General features: G+C 45.9%; 1 protein-coding gene across 1 annotated transcript; it reads right to left on the reverse strand.

Moving 5' to 3' along the window:
- Window positions 1-1,496: 1,496 nt before the first annotated feature.
- LOC140721596 (cell adhesion molecule CEACAM7-like) lies at window positions 1,497-20,139 on the reverse strand. The gene is made up of 9 exons (XM_073036408.1): window positions 20,080-20,139; window positions 19,562-19,879; window positions 12,855-13,142; window positions 8,799-8,919; window positions 7,557-7,612; window positions 7,093-7,157; window positions 4,212-4,253; window positions 3,517-3,560; window positions 1,497-3,164 (listed from the first exon to the last, which is right to left on the reverse strand). The coding sequence occupies exons 1-9, from the start codon at window positions 20,129-20,131 to the stop codon at window positions 3,161-3,163; spliced, it is 990 nt and encodes a 329-aa protein (XP_072892509.1). The 5' UTR covers window positions 20,132-20,139; the 3' UTR covers window positions 1,497-3,160.
- Window positions 20,140-23,535: the final 3,396 nt, after the last annotated feature.

Genomic DNA, 23,535 nt, shown 5'->3' on the forward strand with positions numbered 1-23,535 from the left:
GTTCTTTGGAGTCTATTCTTGTTTTCTTTGGTAGCTGATTCAAACCAGACAGTGATGGACGAACAGAGAACAGACTGGATTATTCCTGAATAGAATTGAATCAGCAGCTCCTGAGGCAGGTTGCACTTCGTGAGTTGACGTAGGGAATACAACCTCTGCTGAGCCTTTCTGATAAGAGTGTCCGCGTTGGGTGTCCACTTCAGGTCCTGGGAGATTGTGACACCCAGAAATCTGAAGGTCTCCACAGCAGACACAATACTGTTTAGTATAGTGAGTGGGGGGGGGAGTATTGGGGGGCTCCTCCTGCAGTCCACTGTCATCTCCACAGTCTTGAGCGTACTTAGCTCCAGATTGTTCTGACCACACCAGAGGGCCAGCCGTTCTACCTCCCGTCTGTATGCAGACTCATCACCGTCTCGGATAAGGCCAATGACAGCTGTGTCGGCTGCAAACTTCAGGAGTTTAACAGATGGATCCTGTGAGGTGCAGTCATTAGTGTAAAGGGAGAAGAGCAGTGTGGAGAGCACACGGTGCCCTGGGGGTGGGGGGGGGGCACCGGTACTGATTGTCCGGTTGCAAGAGATGATGCTCCCCAGCCTCACTTGCTGCACCCTGTCAGTCAGGAAGGTTGTGATCCACTGACAGATGCCGGGGGAGACATTAAGCTGGGTGAGTTTGGAGTTGAGGATTTCTGGAACGATGGTGTTAAACGCCGAGCTGAAGTCAACAAACAGGACCCCTACAGAAGTTCCTGGGTTCCTGGATTATATTCAGTAGAGAGCAGCATGGCGAGTGGTTGAATTCCAACAGGGAGAAAAGACATTTTGAATACTGTGGGTTATTGGCTACAGGAGCCCACACTGACATAAGTTGATACATGTTATCCAAATGAAAGAAAATAAAATAAGGAAAGCACAAATTAGGGGGCGGGGTGGAGGGGAATGCGATAGGAATTAGTGACCAGATGAGAGAAGGAAAAGTGAAGTCCAGATTTGCATTACATGTTTTAAATACCGAGAGTGGTCGGTGCCTTGAACGCACTGTCAGTGAAAGCAGTGACTGGCAGCTTAAGTGTCATCTGGGCATTTACGCGGAGAACGGAGGGGTGCTGATCTCATATCGGCTGTTATATTGTTCCCTTATCACATAATGCTTTTTTTTCCCAGACACGTTCAGCGGTGCGGACCAAAGAGCAAAGAAAGAGGAAGATTGAAGCCAAAATACGCAACAAAAAAATCATGAAACTGCGGTAGAGTGAAACACAGACACGAGGGAACGAGGGAGGCTGATGGAAGATCCACGTGAAGTGAAAGGGTGATGGGATCAATCAACACTCTGCAAATAAGAAGCGACGACATATTTTCGGCGTACAGGTAAATTGGAAAAAGGGTCTGAATCAGTGTCTCGGGTGGATAAACATTCACTGAGCCAATTCACGCAGCAAATCAGGAGTCAACTCAGGGTTTCAGCACCGTTTTCTATTTAATTCCATTTATTATTCAGCCATAAAGCGCGGAGTAGCCGTTCAGCGACCGACGACAAACCCGATCACAGAGGAGGTTTACAAGGACGTTGCCTGGGTGGGAGAGCACGCCCCATGGAAATAGGTTGAGTGACCTCGGCCTTTTCTCCCTCGAGTGACGGAGGATGAGGGGTGACCTGACAGAGGTGTATAAGATGATGAGTGGTATTGATGGTGTGGATACCCAGAAGCCTTTTCCTAGTGCTGAAATGGCCAACACGGGATAGTGTAGATTTATGGGTCTCGGACGTAGGTCAAGGGGAGAGTCAGAGGTAGGTTCTTCACACAGAGAGTGATGGGTGAGTGACATGCACTGCCAGAGATGGTGGTAGAGGCGGATACAATGTGATCTTTTAAGAGCCATTTGTATAGATACATGGAGCTTCGAAACATAGAAGGCTGTGCGGTAAGGGAAAAATCTCGGCAGTTTCTAGAGAAAGATATATGGTCGGCACAACGATGTAGGCCGAAGATCCTGTAATGTGCTGTAGAGTTTCTGTGTGCCATGTTCTATGTTCCAACGCTGACCCAATCACAGGGCAACTTGCAATGACCAATTAACCTTCCTGGACTTTGGATGGTGAGATGAATCCGAACGCCGCTATGCTAACCACGCCTGAGTTGAATAGGCTTAAAATAATTTTGCCATTTAAATCACACATTACAGCACATAATCAGCTGCTCAGGTAGCATGAATAGAGTACGAAGTAGACAGAGATTCGACCAGGGGTCATTTTATCAAAATCCCCATGACAGGTCAATAGACCAGTCTCTTACAACGCATTCGGATAACAGCGGGAGCACACGAGTAACACCTGAAATACGTGACCATGGTATTAATGGTCTATTCCCGGCCCTGGTCTCGGACAGAATCTGATGTTTCTCTGTATTGGTCACCATAATTCTTTATCTTCCTGTTCAAGGCTCCTTGATTGAGTCTTAAGAGCACAGAAACTATGTCATTTCCTGTCTGTTAATCAGACGCTGAAGCTCATTAGGTGTTTCCTAATCCCTGGAAAGGCACTTCCGCCGTCCATGCTCGTATCCCGCCCACTCTGTCCAAATGGGTTTGGGCCTCTGAGACACTAATGGAAGGTGAATGCGAGGTAAGTGACGAATACGGATCCCCTGCTCATAGCGAGCTCTGTGACGCTGAGCGTGAAATTAATGGAATTAAAACCACTTGGCCGCTTGTGCCGCGGCACTGGCCTCACGCCAAGTGAATAACGAAGCTAAGCTGTGGGTTGAGCGTGAAGCGCTCCGATATTTCATGTTTTTCAGCGTAACTAGTAGTCAGAAACCTACCGGACCATGATGTGGGTCAAGACGGTGTAGAGGTTAGATCACACAGCAAAGTTGAGTGGGAAAATGTCGGCGGCAGTGTGAAGGTGTCAATTATGGGTCATAGGAGTCTGGGCTGAGGTGAGGGAACTAAGCTGCTGTGATACAAACGAGTCAAAACCTTCACTGATGACTTCGGCGTGAGGATGTGAAACGCAGAAAAGATCTAACGGAGACATGGAGAACAATTATAAAGAAACATTGAAGGACATTCTGAACGATGGCGTTTCCCTCGATGGTTGCCCTTCCTCAGTGTCAAATCACGTGCCAACCATCCACTTCTCTTCTAGAGTGACGTCATCTGCGGGAACAATTCACACGTCAGCAATCGGAAAGTGCGGCTGCTGGTGAGGACAAACACGAGATGATGATTTTTGAATCTGTGCCAAACATCGTGACAATGGAGCATTGCATAGAACTAGTGTATTTCATATCGCCACGGGCCCAGCAAATTTGTTACTTTCAATATCAATATATCGCTGTACGATGCCGCCCAACTCCAGTCTTATACTGTGTTTCGAAACTGCTAACGACAGGGTAATATATACACGGCACAACCATGGCCCTGCACGGCTCACAGAACTGAAACTAGTGCATGCGTTTCCTTTACAGGTGACACTATGTATCGGCAGCCCAATATCCCGTTCACTTACCTCTTCAGATCACTGTAAACAGATTGGTTCTCCAGGACAAGTCCCTGTAAGTGTGAGGAAATCAGCATGATTAGCAGATTTTTTTAAAATCAAAAGCATTTCTTGTCTGAAGAGAACTGCAAGAATATTAAGGAGTACCTGCGCTTATTTAATAAATTATGTCTGAAAGTAACACGGAACAGTCGGACCATGATGAACAGAGGATCCGAGACAGACAGTCATGGTGCCCAAGCGAAAGGGCACGTAATCCCTTGTCCTTTGCTTCCCTTCCGTCAAGAAGATCAGAGTGATATTTGCAACTTTCTAGCCCTCAAAAACAATTCCATAGTAATCTGCAGCTTGGCATACCAGTACAATTCCCTCCACTACCTCTTCAGCGGCCCGTTTCAGAATGCTGGGGAGCAGTTAATCCCGGTGATTTCTCCACCTTCAGCCCTTCCAGCTTGCCTTGCATCTTCTCCTTATTATAGTGACTGCAACCACTCCGGTGCCCTGACACTGTCATACTGATGGTCTGCTCCGCAGTAAAGACTGGCACATGATACTTCTTGAGTTCATTGGCCATTTCTGTGTCCCCTACAGTTGCCTCTTCGACGTCATTCTCACTATCGAATATCTCGCTTCAGGTTTTGTTTCTTACTCTGTGAAGTGGAACAATTACTACAAAAAGGGATTGACGCAAATATATCCCTCACCGTGTAAGTGGAGTTTCCATCTTCGGCATTGTCCCTTCCGCCCTGAAAAGAGAATTTGAAGATTTCTATTGAGAGGTTTAACCAAGTGCTCAACATTTGTATTCTGTCTCTCAACATATAAACACCACGAGTATCAATTTTCACATTCTTCCCTGCTTGGAGCAATATTGCACCATTCGCCATTCTACACGCTGCGTGCTTCAGATTCAGTGTGAGAACAATATATATTTTGTTTGACATAGGAACACTGCCGAACGATATTAAATCATTCGTAATCACTCAGCAATAAGAGTAGCATGATGCATGTTACTTAACGAGGAACTCGTCTGCAAAACCATTCATCTAGGGAGATAAGTCTGGATCAGAATGTGCACGTGACAGATTGGGGATACGGACTTGTGGCCTCAGGACGCTGACCGTATTTGCTCTTTCTCGTAACCGCTCACAGAGATCACTGCTGATCACAATGGGCCTGTGCAGACCTGACCATGCTTTCCCTCTGTGACTTACCCGCGTAGAGCGGACATTTACAAAGTCATTCATGAAATATGTTCCAGTCAGAGTAAGATATGTTTTTGCAGAGTACAAGAATTCTGGATTCTGCGCACACCGCAGGTGTCTCCAGTGACGTCTTTCTGCAGATGCAGAGCAACACCCACAAAATGGCGGAGGAACTCAGCGTTTCAGGTAGCATCAATGGAACTTAATAAACAGTCGCCGTTTTGGGTCGAGACCCTTCTACTGAACTGGAAAGTAAGCGGAAAAGCGGGAGCAGTAGTGGATAGGACGGTTTTACAGCTGGAAGGTGAAAGGTGGGCCTGGACAGTGTGGAAAGGTAAAGGGCTGAAGAGGAGACTGGACCATGGCAGAAGGAAGAGGGTCGCCAGGGGAAGTTGCTGGCAGGTGGGGGAGAAGATATTTGAGTCCAGATTGGAGAATACATGGGAAGCGAACAAAATGCCGGTAGGAAAATGTCGACGTTCATGCCATCAAGTTTGGTTTCCGTTGTGAAGCGTTGTTCCCAGGTAAATGGAAATGGGAACCGGGATAGATCATCCATGATCTTAATAAGTGACCAATCAGAGCCGAAGGGGCCGATGGACGCTGCCCATCACATTACTTATGTTCTTGTCAATAGACAATAGACAATTGGTGCAGGAGTAGCTCATCAGGCCCTTCGACAGAGCATCGCCATTAAATGTGAACATGGCTGATCATCCACAATCAGTATCCTTTGCAAAACGATAACTGAGTACTAGAGCTTTTAGAGAATCAAAGTGGATAAATCTCCGGTCCTGACAGGATTTTCCCTAGGACCTTGAGGAAGGTTAGTGTAGAAATAGCAGGGGCTCTGTCAGAGATATTTCAAATGACATTAGAAATGGGGATGGTGCCGGAGGATTGGCGTATTGTTCATGTGGTTGAATTGTTCAAAAATGTTTCTGAGAGTAAACCTAGCAATTATAGACCTGTCCGTTTGACGTCAGTGGTGGGTAAGTTAATGGAAAGTATTCTCAGAGATGGTATATATATTTATTTGGATAGATAGGGTCTGATTAGGAGCAGTCAACATGGATTTGTGCGTGGAAGGCCATGTTTGACAAATATTATTGAATTTTTGAAGAGGTTGCTGGGAAAGTTGACGAGGGTAAAGCAGTGGATGTTGTCTATATGGACTTCAGTAAGGCCTTTGACAAGGTTCCACACGGAAGGTTATTTAGGAAGGTTCAATTGATAGGTATGAATATTGATGTAGTAAAATGGATTCAACAGTGGCTCAGTGGGAGATACCAGAGAGTAGTGGTGGATAACTGTTTGTCAGGTTGGAGGCCGGTGACAAGTGGTGTGCCTCAGGGATCTGTACTTTCTCCAATGCTGTTTGTCATATACATTAATGATCTGGATGATGGGTTTGTCAATTGGATTAGTACGTATGCAGATCACACCAAGATAGGTGGCGTTGTGGATAATGAAGTAGGTTTTCAAACTTGCAGAGGGATTTAGGCCAGTTAGAAGAGTGGGCTGAAAGATGGCAGATGGTGTTTAATGCTGATAAGTGTGAGGTGCTACAATTTGGTAGGAATAATGAAAATAGGACATACATGGTAAATGGTAGGGCATTGAGGAATGCAGTAGAATAGAGTGATCTAGAAATGATGGGGCATAGTTCCCTGAAGGTGGAATCTCATGTGGATAGGGTAGTGAAGAAAGCTTTTGGTATGCTGGCCCTTATATATCAGAGCATTGAGTATAGGGTTTGGGTTGTAATGTTAAAATTGTACAAGACTTTGGTAAGGCCGAATTTGGAGTATTGTGTACAGTTCTCGTCACCGAATTATAGGAAAGATGTCAACAAATTACAGACAGAGCAGAGCAGATTTACTAGAATGTTACCTGGGTTTCAGCACACAAGTTCCAGGGAAAGGTTGAACAAGTTAGGTCTTTATTCTTTGGAGCGTAGAAAGTTCGGGGGTACTTGATGGAGTTTTTTAAAATTATGAGGGGGATAGATAGAGTTGACGTGGATAGGCTTTTTCCATTGAGAGTAGGGGAGATTCCAACAAGAGGAGATGATTTGAGAGTTAAGGGGCAAAAGTTTAGGGGTAACACGAGGGGGAACTTCTTTATTCAGAGAGTGGTAGCTGTGTGGAAGGAGAATCCAGTAGAAGTGGTAGAGGCAGGTTCGATTTTGTCATTTAAAACAAAATGGATAGGTATATGGACAGGAAAGGAATGGAGGGTTATGGGCTGAGTGCAGGTCGGTGGGACCAGGTGAGAATAAGCGTTCGGCATGGACTGGAAGGGCCGAGATGGCCTGTTTCCGTGATGTAATTGTTATATGGTTATATTTTATATCAGGAACATAATACAAAGATCCAACCTGTTCAATCCTTGAGAGATTTTCATAGTTTCCCGATGCGTTCACGGTGTTTGTATCCAAGATGCCTGCGGGAACGATACAGATACGTCACAGCGGTGAAGAGCATCATGGGCTGTTGTTAATACAGCGGATGTCAATCCGGCCACAAAACAAAATGCCAGCGATAACATGAACTACATTCCCACAAACGCCAGAAACCGGTAAAACCCTGTATAGACGACCAATAATTTAGGTCAGAAACAGAAAGGTAAATCGCATACCGCCCCTCTAATTATATTGTAATCTTGAGTAGAAAATGTCCACTTATTTAACTGGACATCCCAACAACCCAAGCAGCATTATTCGCGACCATTCGCTCGGATGAAAACCTCCATCTTCTGTGCACTAGGAACTGCCATATTTAAATGAAATATTAAGATTTCCAGGAGCTCAGAAGTAGAACAGTTGAAATGCAGTTCACTCACCCTTCCTTCCGGAATTGATGCTCGTGTCGTATTGGGATTGTGGCGGATCTTGGATCCTGAATAAACAGAAACAAATGTCAAACCATGAATCCGGCAGGAAGTGACTTTCTTGCACTGATACTCCGGATGATATAATTCCTATGTCCATTCAATACTTCCTAGTTATTCCTGGAAACTGTTCAGGTTATCAGATGCCCGATTCCAGTCCTACTCGATATCAACAATAATGGCCATAATGTGTTACTCAGAGATAACGGTTTGTCCTTTCGGATCTCAGTTTTCCAGGAGAGCGTGACACGTGTAACTGAATGGAAGCCTCTTTCAGAGAAAAATATTCAGGAGAAAGAAAATTGTCAGGAGAAAGTGTTTCGGGCCTTCAGATCTCAGTTTGTCAGGGGAAAGTGACACATGTATCACTGAACGCTTCCGCTTTCAGACAAATGTTCAAATTTCTGGAAAACAACGCCCACGTGAAAGCTTAATGCTGATTCTGTCCACGGACTGTCCCTGATCTGTGGAATGATTTCAGAATTGCTGATCAATTTTAGTAGCTTTTGGGAAATGAGATGTAAAAAAAAAATTGCAAAAAGTTGGAGCCCGAGCGGTCCCCGTTTTTTTTCAATCACCAGACGAGAGGCGGGAGTTGACCAGCTGCAAGTTGATTGTTGTCGACAGGGTAATATTCAGTCACATATGGCAAAGTTATTTCCCATGGGAGGGGATTGAAGGGCGTCAATTTAGAACAGAAATGCAGAGAAATTACTTTAGGCAGACTCTGGTAAATCTGTGGAATTTGTTGCCACACGTGTGTGTGGAGGCCAAGTCACTGGGTGTATTTAAAGCAGAGATCGATAGTTTCTTGGGCATCAAAGGGTCTGGGGAGAAGGCAGGGGAGTGGTGTTGACTGGACGAATTGGGTCAGTCCATGATTGAATGGCGGGGCAGAGTCATGGTCTTATGGTCTGATATCAGTTACCGTCTACAGAAAGGACACCAGTGCCTGGTGGACATCTTCACCCATGCACCGCTCGTGTTCCGTTCCTGAGCATTTCACATGTCCCGTCACCAGATATTTATCTATTTCCCTCTTCAATTTGTGTAATTTGCTTCATTCACCTGTCGCATCTCAAACTCGCATTAAAGCTTTTGGTATAACACTTTTGCAAAAAAAAGAAAAAGAAAACAGAATTCTACCGCACCAATTAAAAGCAGAGGCGACATTAGGAGAAAACATGCATTTACCCGCCAGCTTTCCTCGCGACCAACCATCCACTGACTCCGCCGATCAGGCCCACGCCAAGTAAACCAAGTACAATGCCCACGATGGCGCCAGAACCGAGGGTACAATTGCCATCTGTTTTTGCTGGTAACACACATGGGGAAAATATATATATCTACATTCCGAGAACACGTCTTTATCAGTGGCAAATTCATTTTCACAACAATTTGACTGAGTCAGTTTGGAGTCGTATATTGTGTCGCAAGGATCATTCCGGGAATGAGAGGGTTAACATCCGAGGAACATTTAATTGCTCTGGGTGTGTACTCGTTTGAATATAGAAGGATGGTGGGGGGGGGGGGGGGTGTGGATATCCCATTGCAACATTTCGAATGGACCCATAGAAACATAGAACATTACAGCACAGAAAAAAGGCCCTTCGGCCCTTCTTGGCTGTGTGGAACCAGTCTTCTGCCTAGTCCCACTGACCTGCACCTGGAGCATATCCCTACATACACCTCTCATCCATGTACCTATCCAAGCTTCTCTTGAATATTAAAAATGAGCCCTCAATTACCAGTTCATCTGTCAGCTCATTCCACATTCCCACCCACTCTCTGTGTGAAGAAGCCCCAACAATGTTCCCTTTAAACTTTTCCCCCTTCACACGTAACTCATACCCTCTGTTTATTTATTTTTTCTCCCCCGGCCTCAGTGGAAAAAGTCGGCTTGCATTAACCCTATATATACCCATCATTATTTTATTTTCCTCTATCAAATCTCCCCTCGTTCTTCTACGCTCGGGAATAAAGTCCAAAGCTATTCAAACTTTCTCTGTAACTCAGTTTCTCAAGTCGCGGAAACATCCTTCAAAACCTTCTCTGCACTCTTTCAATCTTACTAATGTTTTTTTTCCTGTAATTAGGTGACCAAAACTACATGCAATACTCCAAATTTGGCCTCACCAATGTCTTATACAACCTCACCATAACATTGCAACTCTTATACTCAGTACTTTGGGCAAAGTACTGGAGAGTTTAACATCGGTAGCTGAGCGAAGGGCGCTGAGTAGGCTACGGTCAATTATGGAAAACCCTGAACATCCTCTACAAAGCACCATCCAGAGACAGAGAAGCAGTTTCAGCGACAGGTTACTATCGATGCAATGCTCCTCAGACAGGATGAAGAGGTCAATACTCCCCAATGCCATTAGGCTTTACAATTCAACTGCCAGGACTTAAGAACTTTTTTTTTCTTAAAGCTATTATTAATGCTTTTTGAGTTAGTGATTTAGATGCATATCATATTATTACTGAGTTAAGTATTGTATGTAATTAGTTTTTGCTACAACAAGTGTATGGGACATTGGAAAAAAGGTTGACTTTCCCCATGGGGATGAATAAAGTATCTATCTATCTATCTATCTATCTATCTATCTATCTATCTATCTATCTATCTATCTATCTATCTATCTATCTATCTATCTATCTATCTATCTATCTATCTATCTATCTATCTATCTATCTTATAAAGGCCAATGTGCCAAAATCTCTCTTTACGACCCAATCTACCTGTGACACAGCTTTCAGTGATTTTTGTATCTGTATTTCTTAATCCCTCTGTTCTACTGCATTCCTCAGTGTCCTACCATTTACCTTGTATGTTCTACCTTGGTTTGTCCTTCCAAAGTACAATACCTCAGACTTCTCTGCAGTAAACTACCATCAGCCATTTTTCAGCCCATTCCCCCAACTGGTCCAAATCCCTCTGCAGGCTTTGAAAACCTTCCTCACTTGTCCACTACACCTCCAATCTTTGTTTCATCAGCAAATTAGATGATCCAATTTACCACATTGTCATCGAGATCATTGATATAGATAACAAATAACAGTGGACCCAGCACTGATCCCTGTGGCACACCACTAGCCTCCACTCAGAGAAGCAATCCTCCACTACCGCTCTCCGGCTTCTTCCATTGAGCCAAAGTCTAATCCAATTGACTTCCTCTCCATGTAGAACTAGCGACTGAATCTTCCTAACTAACCTCCCATGTGAGACCTTGTCAAAGGCCTTACTGAAGTCCATGTAGACAACCTACACTGCCTTCCCTTCATCCACTTTCCTGGTAACTTCCTCGAGAAACTCTAATAGATTGGTTTGACCATGACCGACCACGCACAAAGCCAGCTTGACTCTCCCTGGTAAGTCCCTGTCTATCGAAATACTTGTAAAGCCTTTCTCTTAGTAATCCTTCAAATATTTTACCTGCTACTAACATCAAACTTACCGGCCTATGATTTCTTGGATTACTTTTAGAGGCTTTTTTTAAAACAACGGAACAACATGAACACCTCACCCGTCTATACCGACTTTTTAAATACATCTGCCAGGGCCCCTGCAATTTCAACACAAGTCACCATCAAGGTCCGAGGGAATACCCTGCCAGGTTCCGGGGATTTATCTACTCTGATTTGCCTCAAGACAGCGAGTACCTCCTCCTGTTTAATTTGTATAAGTTCCATGTCCTCACTACCTGTTTGCATTATTTCCATAGACTCCATACCAATTTCCTTAGTAAACAGTGATGCAAAAAAACATTTAAGATCTCCCCCATTTCTTTTGTTTCCATACATAGCCGACCACTCTGATCTTCAAGAGGATCAATTTTATCCCTTACTATCCTTTTGCTCTTAACATATCTGTAGAAGCTCTTAGGATTATCCTTCACCTTGACTGGCAAAGCAACCTAATGCCTTCTTTTAGCCTCCTGATTTCTTTCCTAGGTATTTTTAGCACTTTTTATACTCCTCAAGCACCTTATTTCCTCGCTGTTGCCTATATATGTTAGACATCTCTCTCTTCTTCTTTATCAGAGTTCCAATATCTCTCGAGAACCAAAGTTCCTTATTATTATTCCTTTTGCCTTTAACCCTGACAGGAACATACAAACTCTGCACTCTCAAAATTTCTCCGTTGAAGGCCTCCCACTTACCAACGACATCCGTGCCAGAGATCAACCTGTCCTAATCTACGGTTTTTAGATCTTTTCTTGTACTTCCAAGCACTGGCACACAGTGCTTACAACACTGTGTGTCAGACAGAGTGGTCAGCAGCACTGGGGCTCCACAGGGTCTGTCCTGTCTCCTTTTCTCTTCATCATCTACACCTCGGACTTCAACTACTGCACCGAGTCTTGTCATCTTCAGAAGTTTTCTGATGACTCTGCCATAGTTGGATGCATCAGCAAGGCAGATGAGGCTGAGTACAGGGCTACGGTGGGAAACTTTGTCACATGGTGCGAGCAGAATCATCTGCAGCTTAATGTAAAAAGGACTAAGGAGCTGGTGGTGGACCTGAGGAGGGCCAAGGCAACGGTGACCCCTGTTTCCATCCAAGGGGTCTGTGTGGTCATAGTGGAGGATTACAAATACCTCGGGATACGAATTGACAATAAACTGGACTGGTCAAAGAACACTGAGGCTGTCTACAAGAAGGGTCGGAGTCGTCTATTTCCTGCGGAGACTGAGGTCCTTTAAGATCTGCCGGACGATGCAGAGGATGTTCTACGAAACTGTGGTGGCCAGTGCTATCATGTTTGCTGTTGTGTGCTGGGGCAGCAGGCTGAGGGTAGCAGACTCCAACAGAATCAACAAACTCATTCGTAAGGCCAGTGATGTTGTGGGGGTGGAACAGGACTCTCTGACGGTGGTGTCGGAAAAGAGGATGCTGTCCAAGTTGCATGCCATCTTGGACAATGACTCCCATCCACTCCATAATGTACTGGTTAGGCACAGGATTACATTCAGCCAGAGACTCATTCCACCGAGATGTAACACTGAGCGTCATAGGAAGTCATTCCTGCCTGTGGTCATCAAACGTTACAACTCCTCCCTCGGAGTGTCAGACACACCGAGCCAATAGGCTGGTTCTGGACTTACTTCCACTTGGCAAGTTAACGTCAGGTTTGACACAACATTTGAAACAACTGGACGCTCCGGTACAATTCTGACCTTCTCTGGCCTATCTATAAAATGAGAATACCTGTGGAGCATCCGCTACAAATGATGGTTGCTGCTTACCTGTGTACTTGCTGTAAACCTCCACGTAGGTCTGTCCAGCATCACTGCTGAAAGAGTTGCTGGCGATGCACTTGTACGTCCCTACGTCGTTTCTGTTCACACTGATTATAGTTAGTTTCGCCTTGTCGGGAGATGTAAATATTCTGCCGTTTTCCTGGATGGGTTGGTTGTCCTTGAACCATGACCGTGTCTCAACAGTGCCCGACGCGACACAACTCAGTGCGATGATATCGAGGTTTTCCAGGGGAGTGGAATCATTGGTCACCACAGTAACCCCGGTCACTGGCTCTGTAAATACAATTACAATACAAATGGTTTTACGCTTGGTTTCAGCTACATCATGTTCATAACATTTGGTTCACCAACTCAAGATCCCTGCCTCTGTAAATACAACCAAATTGTCACCAATACTTTAATTATATACTTTCCTCATATTGTGATTATTGGTCACCACGGCAACCCCTGTCACTGGCCCTGGACCTAAAATTAAATTTCGAATGGAGTTACACTTGGTTTCAGCTACATCACGTTCATAACATTTGGTTCGCTAACTCAAGATCCCTGTCTCTGTCGTCATTCCTGTCTCTTATCCCCACGTGTTTCGATTTCAGATCAGATCGCGGACTGAATGAAACTCCGGCGGAGTTTAAAACTTTACTGCTGTTTCATAGGGGGACTAAGTAACTTGGCTATACTTTAATTGTCCTGTTACATGTCAACGATTTGGACGATGGAATTGATTGCACTCTTGTAAAGTTTGCAGACGACAAGAATACACGTGTGAGGGACATTTCGCATTGAGGAATTAGAGAGGCCACACAAGAACTTAGACATATTAGGGGAATGGGAAAAGAAATGGCAGGTGGAAAAGTGTCATCATGCAGAAACATAGAAAACCTACAGCATAATACAAGGTCTTCGGTCCAAAAAGTTGTGCCGGACATGTCCCGACCAATGAAATTACTGGTCCTACCCATAGCCCTATATTTTTCCAGCTGCATGTCCTTATCCAAAAGTCACTTAAAAGACCCTATCGTATCCGACTCCACCACTATTGCCAGCAGCCCATTCCACGTACTCGCCACTCTCTGAGTAACAAACTTGCCCCTGACACCTCCTCTGTACCTACTGCCCAGCACCTTAAACCTGTGTCCTCTTGTGGCAACCATTTCAGCCCTGGTGAAAAAAAACTTCTGACTATGCACACCATCAATGCCTCTCTTCATCTTAAACACCTCGATCAGGTCACCTCTCATCCTCAGACGGTCCAAGGAGAAAAGGCTGAGTTCACTCAGCCTACTTTCATAAGGCACGCTCCCCAATCCAGGAAACATCCTTGTAAATCTCATTGTAAATCTTACTTAAATCCTGCTACAAAACATATTAGGAGAATGGCCAAAGAAATGACAGATGGAATACAGTGCCGGTTAGCGAACGGTTATGTACTTTGTTAGAATAAATGGGAGATGAATATTCCCTAAGTGGAGGGAAAATACAAAGTATTGAAGTGCATTGAGACTTGGGAGTAGTTGTGCAAGATCCAGTAAAGGGTAATGTTCATGTTGATTTTGTGGTGAGGAGGGAAATGCAATGTTAACTTTCATTTCAAGTGGGCGAGATTATAAAAACAATGGTGTAATCTTTCAAATTTTTAAACACCAGTGAGGTCTCACCCGGAGTACTGTGAGCAGATTTAGGCCATTTTTCTTGGAAATTCACTCATATGAGTCTATCATTGAATGATTTTCCTATAAAGAGCATTTAATGGCTTTGGGTATGTATTCACTGGACTTCAGAAGAATGAGGGGGGACCTGATAGACAACTATCGAATTGTGAGAGGCCTTGTTAGAGTGTATGTGGATAGGATTATGGCCTCAGACTAAACATCCTCCTAACTTCTAAAAAGCAACACAGAGTGGATGTGGAGTGGATGTTTCCTGTAGTGGGGGAGACTAGGATCAGAGGACCCAGATTTAGTGGATGTGGAGAGGATGTTTCCAACAGTGGGGGAGCCTGGGAACGGACAACACAGAGTAGATGTGGAGAGGATGTTTCCTATAGTGGGGGAGACTAGGACCAAAGGACACAGATAGAGTGGATGTGGAGAGGATGTTTCCTATAGTGGGGGAAACTCGGACCAGTGGACACAGATAGAGTGGATGTGAAGAGGAGGTTTCCGATAGTGGGGGAGTCTAGGACCAGAGGACACAGATCGAGTGGATGTGGAGATGGTGTTCCCTATAGTGGGGGAGTCTAGGACCAGTGGACACAGATACAATGGATGTGGAGAGGATGTTTCCTGTAGGAGGGGAGTATAGGACTAGACGACACAGACAGAGTGGATGTGGAGAGGATGTTTCCTATAGTGGGGGAGTCTAGGACCAGACGACACAGACAGAGTGGATGTGGAGAGGATGTTTCCTATAGTGGGGGAGTCTAGGACCAGACGACACAGACAGAGTGGATGTGGAGAGGATGTTTCCTATAGTGGGGGAGACTAGGACCAGACGACACAGACAGAGTGGATGTGGAGAGGATGTTTCCTGTAGAGGGGGAGTCTAGGACCAGAGAACACAGATTCTTTGGATGTGGAGAGGATGTTTCCAATAGTGGGGACCTGGGAACGGACGACAAAGAGAGAGGAGATGTGGAGAGTATGTTTCCTATAGTGGGGGAGTCTAGGAGCAGAGGACACAGATAGAGTGGATGTGGAGAGGATGTTTCCCATAGTGGGGGAGTCTAGGACCAGAGGACACAGATAGAGTGGATGTGGAGAGGGTGTTTCCTATAGTGGGGGAGTCTAGGACCAGAGGACACAGATACAATGGATGTGGAGAGGATGTTTCCTGTAGGAGGGGAGTATAGGACAAGACAACACAGATAGAGTGGATGTGGAGAGGATGTTTCCTATAGTGGGGGAGTCTAGGACCAGACGACACAGACAGAGTGGATCTGGAGAGGATGTTTCCTATAGTGGGGGAGTCTAGGACCAGACGACACAGACAGAGTGGATGTGGAGAGGATGTTTCCTGTAGAGGGGGAGTCTAGGACAAGAGAACACAGATTCTTTGGATGTGGAGAGGATGTTTCCTATAGTGGGGGAGACTAGGACCAGACGACACAGACAGAGTGGATGTGGAGAGGATGTTTCCTGTAGAGGGGGAGTCTAGGACCAGAGAACACAGATTCTTTGGATGTGGAGAGGATGTTTCCAATAGTGGGAACCTGGGAACGGACGACAAAGAGAGAGGAGATGTGGAGAGTATGTTTCCTATAGTGGGGGAGTCTAGGAGCAGAGGACAAAGATAGAGTGGATGTGGAGAGGATGTTTCCCATAGTGGGGGAGTCTAGGATCAGAGGACACAGATAGAGTGGATGTGTAGAGGGTGTTTCCTATAATGGGGGAGTCTAGGACCAGAGGCCACAGATAGAGTAGAAGTGGAGAGGATGTTTCCTATAGTGAGGGAGACTCGGACTAGAGGACACAGATAGAGTGGATGTGGAATGGGTGTTTCCTATAGTAGGGGAGTCTAGGACCAGAGGACACAGATAGAGTGGATGTGGAGAGGGTGTTTCCTATAGTGGGGGAGTCTAGGACCAGAGGACACAGATCGAGTGGATGTGGAGATGGTGTTCCCTATAGTGGGGGAGTCTTGGACCAGAGGACACAGATAGAGTGGATGTGGAGAGGAGGTTTCCGATAGTGGGGGAGTCTAGGACCAGAGGACACAGATACAATGGATGTGGAGAGGATGTTTCCTGTAGGAGGGGAGTATAGGACTAGACAACACAGACAGAGTGGATGTGGAGAGGATGTTTCCTATAGTGGGGGAGTCTAGGACCAGACGACACAGACAGAGTGGATCTGGAGAGGCTGTTTCCTATAGTGGGGGAGTCTAGGACCAGACGACACAGACAGAGTGGATGTGGAGAGGATGTTTCCTGTAGAGGGGGAGTCTAGGACCAGAGAACACAGATTCTTTGAATGTGGAGAGGATGTTTCCAATAGTGAGGAACCTGGGAACGGACGACAAAGAGAGAGGAGATGTGGAGAGTATGTTTCCTATAGTGGGGGAGTCTAGGATCAGAGGACACAGATAGAGTGGATGTGGAGAGGTTGTTTCCTATAATAGGGGAGTTTAGGACCAGAGGACACAGATAGAGTAGATGTGGAGAGGATGTTTCCTATAGTGAGGGAGACTCGGACTAGAGGACACAGATAGAGTAGATGTGGAATGGGTGTTTCCTATAGTGGGGGAGTCTAGGACCAGAGGACACAGATAGAGTGGATGTGGAGAGGGTGTTTCCTATAGTGGGGGAGTCTAGGACCAGAGGACACAGATCGAGTGGATGTGGAGATGGTGTTCCCTATAGTGGGGGAGTCTAGGACCAGAGGACACAGATAGAGTGGATGTGGAGAGGGTGTTTCCTACAGTGAGGGAGTCTAGGACTAGAGGACACAGATAGAGTGGATGTGAAGAGGATGTTTCCTATAGTGGGGGAGTCTAGGACCAAAGGACACAGATAGAGTGGATGTGGCGAGGATATTTCCTATAGTGGATGTTATGTATCTATAATTTGCTATAGATAGAATGATTCCTGTGGTGGGAGAGACAACGTCAAGACGACACAGCTAAAAATAGAGAAACCTCATTTCAGAACGGAGCTGAAAAGTTATTTCTTCAGAAGAGGTTGTAAATCCGTGGAATTGTTTGCCACAAGCAGAGGTGGTGACCAAGTCTGTATGCATATTTAACGCCGAGGTTGATAGATTTTCTATTGGTCAGGGCATCAAGGAATACAGGGAGAAGGCGATGTTAACATTCATTTCATGTGAACGAGTTTGTAAAAGCAATGATGTGACCTTTCAACTTTTTAACACCAGTGAGGTCTCACCTGGAGTATTGTGAGCAGATTTGGGGCACTGTTATTGGAAAGGATGTGTTGAAACTGAAGGGCTTCAAAGGAAGTTCACTCACATGAGTCTATTGTTTTCGTATGACGAACATTTGATGCTTTGGGTCTGTATTCACTGGAATTCAGACGAATGAGGGGTGACCTGATGGACAGTTTCCTTCCTCTCAACTCTTCTGGATTCTAGTGAGTACAGGCTCAGAGAAATTAAAGGCTCATATTATGACAAGTCTTTCATTCCTGGAATCATTTCCGTGAACCGCCTTTGAACCCTCTCCAATTTCAGCACATCCATTCTCGGGTAAGGGGCCAAAACTGCTCACAATACTCCAAGTGAGGCCTCACCAGTGTTTTATAAACTTTCAATATTATATGGTTACTTTTCTATTCTTGTCCTCTTGAAATGAATGCTAACATCGCATTTACCTTCCTCGCAACAGACTCAACCTCTAAATTAACATTCAGACAATCCTACACAAGGACTGCCAAGTCCCTTTGCACGTAATTATATTTTGTTGTTTTTTTCTCCTTTTAAAATATAATCAGTGTTGGACTCATGGGCTAATACAGTGAGACTGACGGTAAACGTTCAGTCGATATGCTGCTCAAGGTAATCCTAACGTTACAGCTATCTGTTCTGCTTTTCATTAACCACGAATAGGAAGCATGTCCCCCTCTTGCCGTGCACTCCAAACTAACTGTGTCAGTGAGTTCTACTGAGTCAGCGTCATTCGATGTGGTGTTGGGCCTGGATACGGCTTCTGCAAAAATACCACAGATCATGTATCACGTGTAACGTACTGTGCTGAAATGATGGCTCCAAGGAGATATATTCTGCTTTAAGCAAATTACTACAGATGCACAGATCAGAGATAAAACTACAGAATGCTGTCAATATTCTGGTCGCCTCACTGCAGGAAGGATGTGGAAGCCATAGAAAGGGTGCAGACGGGATTTACAATGTTGTTGCCTGGGTTAGGGAGCATGCCTAATGAAAACAGGTTCAGTGAACTCGGCCTTTTCTCCTCGGAGGGACGAAGCATGAGACGTGACCTGATAGAGGTGTACAAGATGATGAGATGCATTGATTGTGTGGATAGTCAGAGGCATTTTCCCAGGGCTGAAATGGTTGCCATAGTAGGACACAGTTTTAAGGCGCCGGGGAGTAGGTGCAGAGGAGATATCAGGGGTAAGTCTTTTAGGCAGAGAGTGGTGAGTGCGTGGAATGGGCTGCCGACAACGGTGGTGGAGGCGGATACGATAGGGGTTTTAAAGAGACTTTTGGGTAGGTAAGTGGAGCTTCGAAAAATGGAGGTTATATGTAAGCCTAGTTATTTCTACGGCGGGGAGATGTTCGGCACAACATTGTGGGCCGAAGGGCCTATATTGTGCTGTAGGTCTTCTATGTTTCTATACCGTCATAGACATGTGGGCAGCACTGGGGAGGGGAACATCGTTAAACTTTCCGCTAGATGATTTAGAACTAATCATTTCCAGATGACTTGCGAGACAGTCCGTTTTCAAAAATAGAGTAAAATACAGCACAATTGATTACTTGATGGCCTTGAAGACGGAATTGACATCCGGCACGGTCAAGTGCGAGCAGCCCGCAAACAGAAACGGGGATACACAGCCACGCACAACAGTGAGAACTGAACAGTCCGAGAGCAGGTCTGGCAGAGTTCATTGGAGTCCAGGTTCTGCGACCACCGTAAAGGTTGTATTGTATTCTTTCACCACAGGAATAAAATGAAAGTTATAGTCCGAGATCGCATGACTCTGTCTCACTTACCAACGACACGCAGAATGACGGTCGCTGAGGTCTGGGAGCCACTCGTTGGAACCATATACACACGGTATTCCCCACTGTCCGACATGTTCACCGACTTCCGCAGAAGCGACCCGTTGGAGGTGAATAACTCTGCCCGCGATCGGTACTCATTCTGTACAGCCGCAGTCGGACCGATCCACTGGGCGACTATTTTCCCATTAAAATTCCAGCTTCCACTGCTGACGCTGGACGACGGCCGGACTGAAAAAAGCGCATCAGCCCCAGCGGTGACATTTATCTGGCTGTGCTCAACGATAATAGTAAACTGCTGGGACTCACCTGAGAAAGAGAAAATCATATGAGGGAAAAGCGACAGACGCGGATCGACTTGGGAACTGCACTTAACTCAATCTGTACAGATACCAGGGATCTGTTCTTAGCTCAGTCAGGTCGATAATTATAACCTGATCTTCATCCCTCCTACCACCCGCCACTCTGATGGTTATCCGCCACTGAGGGTTCGAAAGAGTGACCCTCACCCGTCGTTATGTGGAGACAAAGAACGAGAGCTGCGAAGGACAGTCCCGACATCCCGAGAGAGCAGCGCCGATCTCTGTTACACTCGGAGACTGAGCCGCACTTCCTGGTTTGCGGGTCAGATATCTGGATTCTGACGTCACAAGCGGCAGCGCTGATTGGATCAGAGAGTCTGTACTTTGCTCAAATCTACATCAAATCCTGTGTGCTGTTCTACAACTATCTGCTGCTGTGTGGAATCCGATAATGGTCTCAAAGAGAGTTTCTCTCACCCACCGACATGAAGAGAAAGAGAGAGAGTAAAGTGAACGTCATCCACGCGATCCCGAGAGAGCGGCCCCTGTCTCTGTCACATTCGGAGAGTGAGCCTCATTTCCTGGTCTCCAGGAGAGATCCCGAGAGCCCGTTATCTGAAAAGACGGAGCTGACTGGAGCGCAGAGCGAGAAGGAGGAGAATGAACGAACCTAAAACGCTGGAGAAACAGAAGGCTATTCGGCCCTCGATACTCTGCTGTCGTCCTCTACCAGATCATGTGGAATTTTCCTCAAAACTACTTCCCTCCGGGATAGGGAGACAGGCTGAGTGTTGTCGCCGCAATAATCTTGCACACAAGGACAGCAAGACCAAGGATGTGACTGTGAACGCCGCGAAGGAGAAGTCGGGAGATCACACACCAGTCCTCATTGAAGGGTCGGCGGTGGTGAGGGTGAGCAGGTTTAAGCTCTTCTGAGAGAATCTCTGCTTGGCCTCACATAGTTATACATTCACAAAGAAAGGCACGTCAGCGGTGATCCACTAGGTGATAGATACATAGAAACAGAGAAAGCCTACAGCGCAATAAAGGCCATTCGGCCCACAAAGCTTGAAGAGATTTGGTATGGGTTTGTCACCAAAAACTGGGAAATGTTCGCACGTGCAAGGCGGAGAGTATTCTGACTGTTTCCATCACCGTCTGGTGTGCAGGCTGCAATGCACAGGATCGACACAGATTGCAGAGGCTTGTGTACAACAATCACATTCATCACAGTGCAAGCCTCTTCATAATCGAGAAAATCTTCAAAAGGTGGTTTCTCAGGAATACCAGGTCCATAATTAAGGGCGATCACCGTCAGGGATATTCTCTTGTCTCATTACAACCATTCGGGATATACACCCTTCCTATTAGTACAATCCGGAATATGCTCTCTTCCCAACAGTACCATCCGGGATATGCTCTCGTCTCGTTACTACCAGTCGGGATATGCTCTCGTCTCGTTACTACCATCCGGGATATGCTCTCGTCTCGTTACTACCATCCGGGATATGCTCTCGTCTCATTACTACCATCCGGGATATGCTCTTTTCTCATTACTACCATCCAGGATATACTCTTTTCTCATTATTACCATCTGGGATATGCTCTTTTCTCATTACTACCATCCGGTTTATGCTCTTCTCTCATTTACATAATCGAGGATATGTTCTCCTGTCCTTAACACCATCCGGAAGTAGGTACATGACCCTGAAGACCCACGCTCAGAGATTTACCTAAATCTTCTGCAATCAGATTTCTGAACGGTCCATGGACCCATGAAAACGACCACATAATTCCTTTTATACTTGTTAGTTCATTTACTTTTTCATTGGTTAATTAATTTATTCGTTCATTCATTTGTTTACTTACCTAAATACTTTATATAGTTTACGCGTATATTACTTATTAATGAACTGAGGACGCATTGTGCCACCTGGCGGTTATGACAGAAATGACGGGACTTCTCTGAATTGGCCAGCCAGATGTAGAATGACTCTCCATTGTTGGAACGGCCATTGCTGGAGTGGTGAATTGTTAGAGCGGTCCGGCTTTGGGGAAACAGGCTTAGGCGAGAACACGCTTGGACAAACACAGCCGCATGCTCGAAGTAAGGAATGAAGTTTCAAGTAAGTTGATTTTTTGCTTTTTTAAAATTACATAGCTAGTGCACTGAAAATAGATGCGGAGTCAGTGTCATGCTGCTTGTGCGGGATTTAGCGACATTGAGATACCACTTCTATTCCTCATTAACACATCTGCACAATGTGCATCGGGTAGCTCCTGAGGGAGCATGTTAAGGAATGGGAGCTGATGTTCCTTGAGCTTTGACTTACACGGGACAATGAGGAGGTAACAGACAGAAGCTACAGAGAGGGAATCACCCCGAGATGAAGGGGGCAGTATCATGGGTGACCTGCAGGACAGGCAAAAGAGATAAACAGGTGGAGCAGTGCCCCTTGTGGCCGTACCCCTCAATAACAGGTGTACCGCTTCAGATGCATTTGGTGGGTTGCCGGCTGTGGAAATTACCAGGAGGAAGGTACTGAGACTGGCCCTGTGGCACAGAAGGGGATGGTGAAAGGGGAGTGGAATAGCGATTGGGGATCCTCAATTAGAGGATCGGAACACATATTCAGTGGACATGGAAGAGACACCCAGTTGCGCTCCGAATCCATGGTTTATCATGAAGGAGTCGCCGCTGCTCTGTTCTTATCTGATGCAGCCAATCGGTCTGCCTGGTGGGCTGAGAAACCTTTGGGCTGGAGAGCGACATTCAGAGTGTGTCAGTGAGCCGTCTCAGTGAAAGAGAGGACGCAGAAATCCTTTCTACCCCTTCGAAACAGCAATCTTGTCCTTAGGCCCTGTGCTCTGCTCTCTAATGAATGTACATTGGCCTGGAAGATGCGATGGAGCAGCGGTCGTGTTCCCGTAGCTTCACTCTGGCCTGATACCCACCGCACCCCGTCTACCACTGGTCGACCTCGCTTCTCTGGCGGAATTCCGCTCACTTCCAGGTGCAATACTTGCATTGCTGTGAGTTTATATTCGAGAACTCCTTACTGTTCATGTGGAGGTCGTATGATCGCTGGTGCATGTAGAGAATTCGCGTGTTTTTTGTGCTTAATTGGCAGAAGACGGCGCCGATAACACCTCAGAAAATGTACATCTAAAGGAGACGAGGTGCGAGATCAGACTGCAAGGTTTGAGCGGCTCAGGGACCGTGTGACCATTGCTCCCATTCTGACCTCGTCTCCGCATTCCGACACTGCCCCCTTGTGGTGACACTGTGCCGCCTGCTTTCTGTGCTGTTGTTCTTTCAACTTTGCCAATGGAAGTACGGCCGTCACTGTATTGCCACCGGAGTCAGTTATCACAGTGTGCAGTTGTGCCTCTTCTTCCCAGACGATATCTTACTGCAGGCCGTCATTACACTTCACTCGACATATCTGCAGCGGTTTGCCGAGGTACTTGATGAGATGCCGAAACTCGGCAGGCTCCTGCGGGTTTAAAAGTGTTGGCGTGCTTTCTTCGCAGTGATATTTATACGGGGGCTCCAGTACTGGTTCTCGGAGAGAGTCGTACCCAGAAATGTAAAGTTACTGACCCACTCCACCTCTGATCCTCTGCGGATTACTGGCGCATGGACCTTTGGTTTCTCAACGG

This window comes from Hemitrygon akajei, unplaced genomic scaffold (genome assembly GCF_048418815.1).
Source record: "Hemitrygon akajei unplaced genomic scaffold, sHemAka1.3 Scf000058, whole genome shotgun sequence".
Classification (NCBI taxonomy): domain Eukaryota; kingdom Metazoa; phylum Chordata; class Chondrichthyes; order Myliobatiformes; family Dasyatidae; genus Hemitrygon; species Hemitrygon akajei.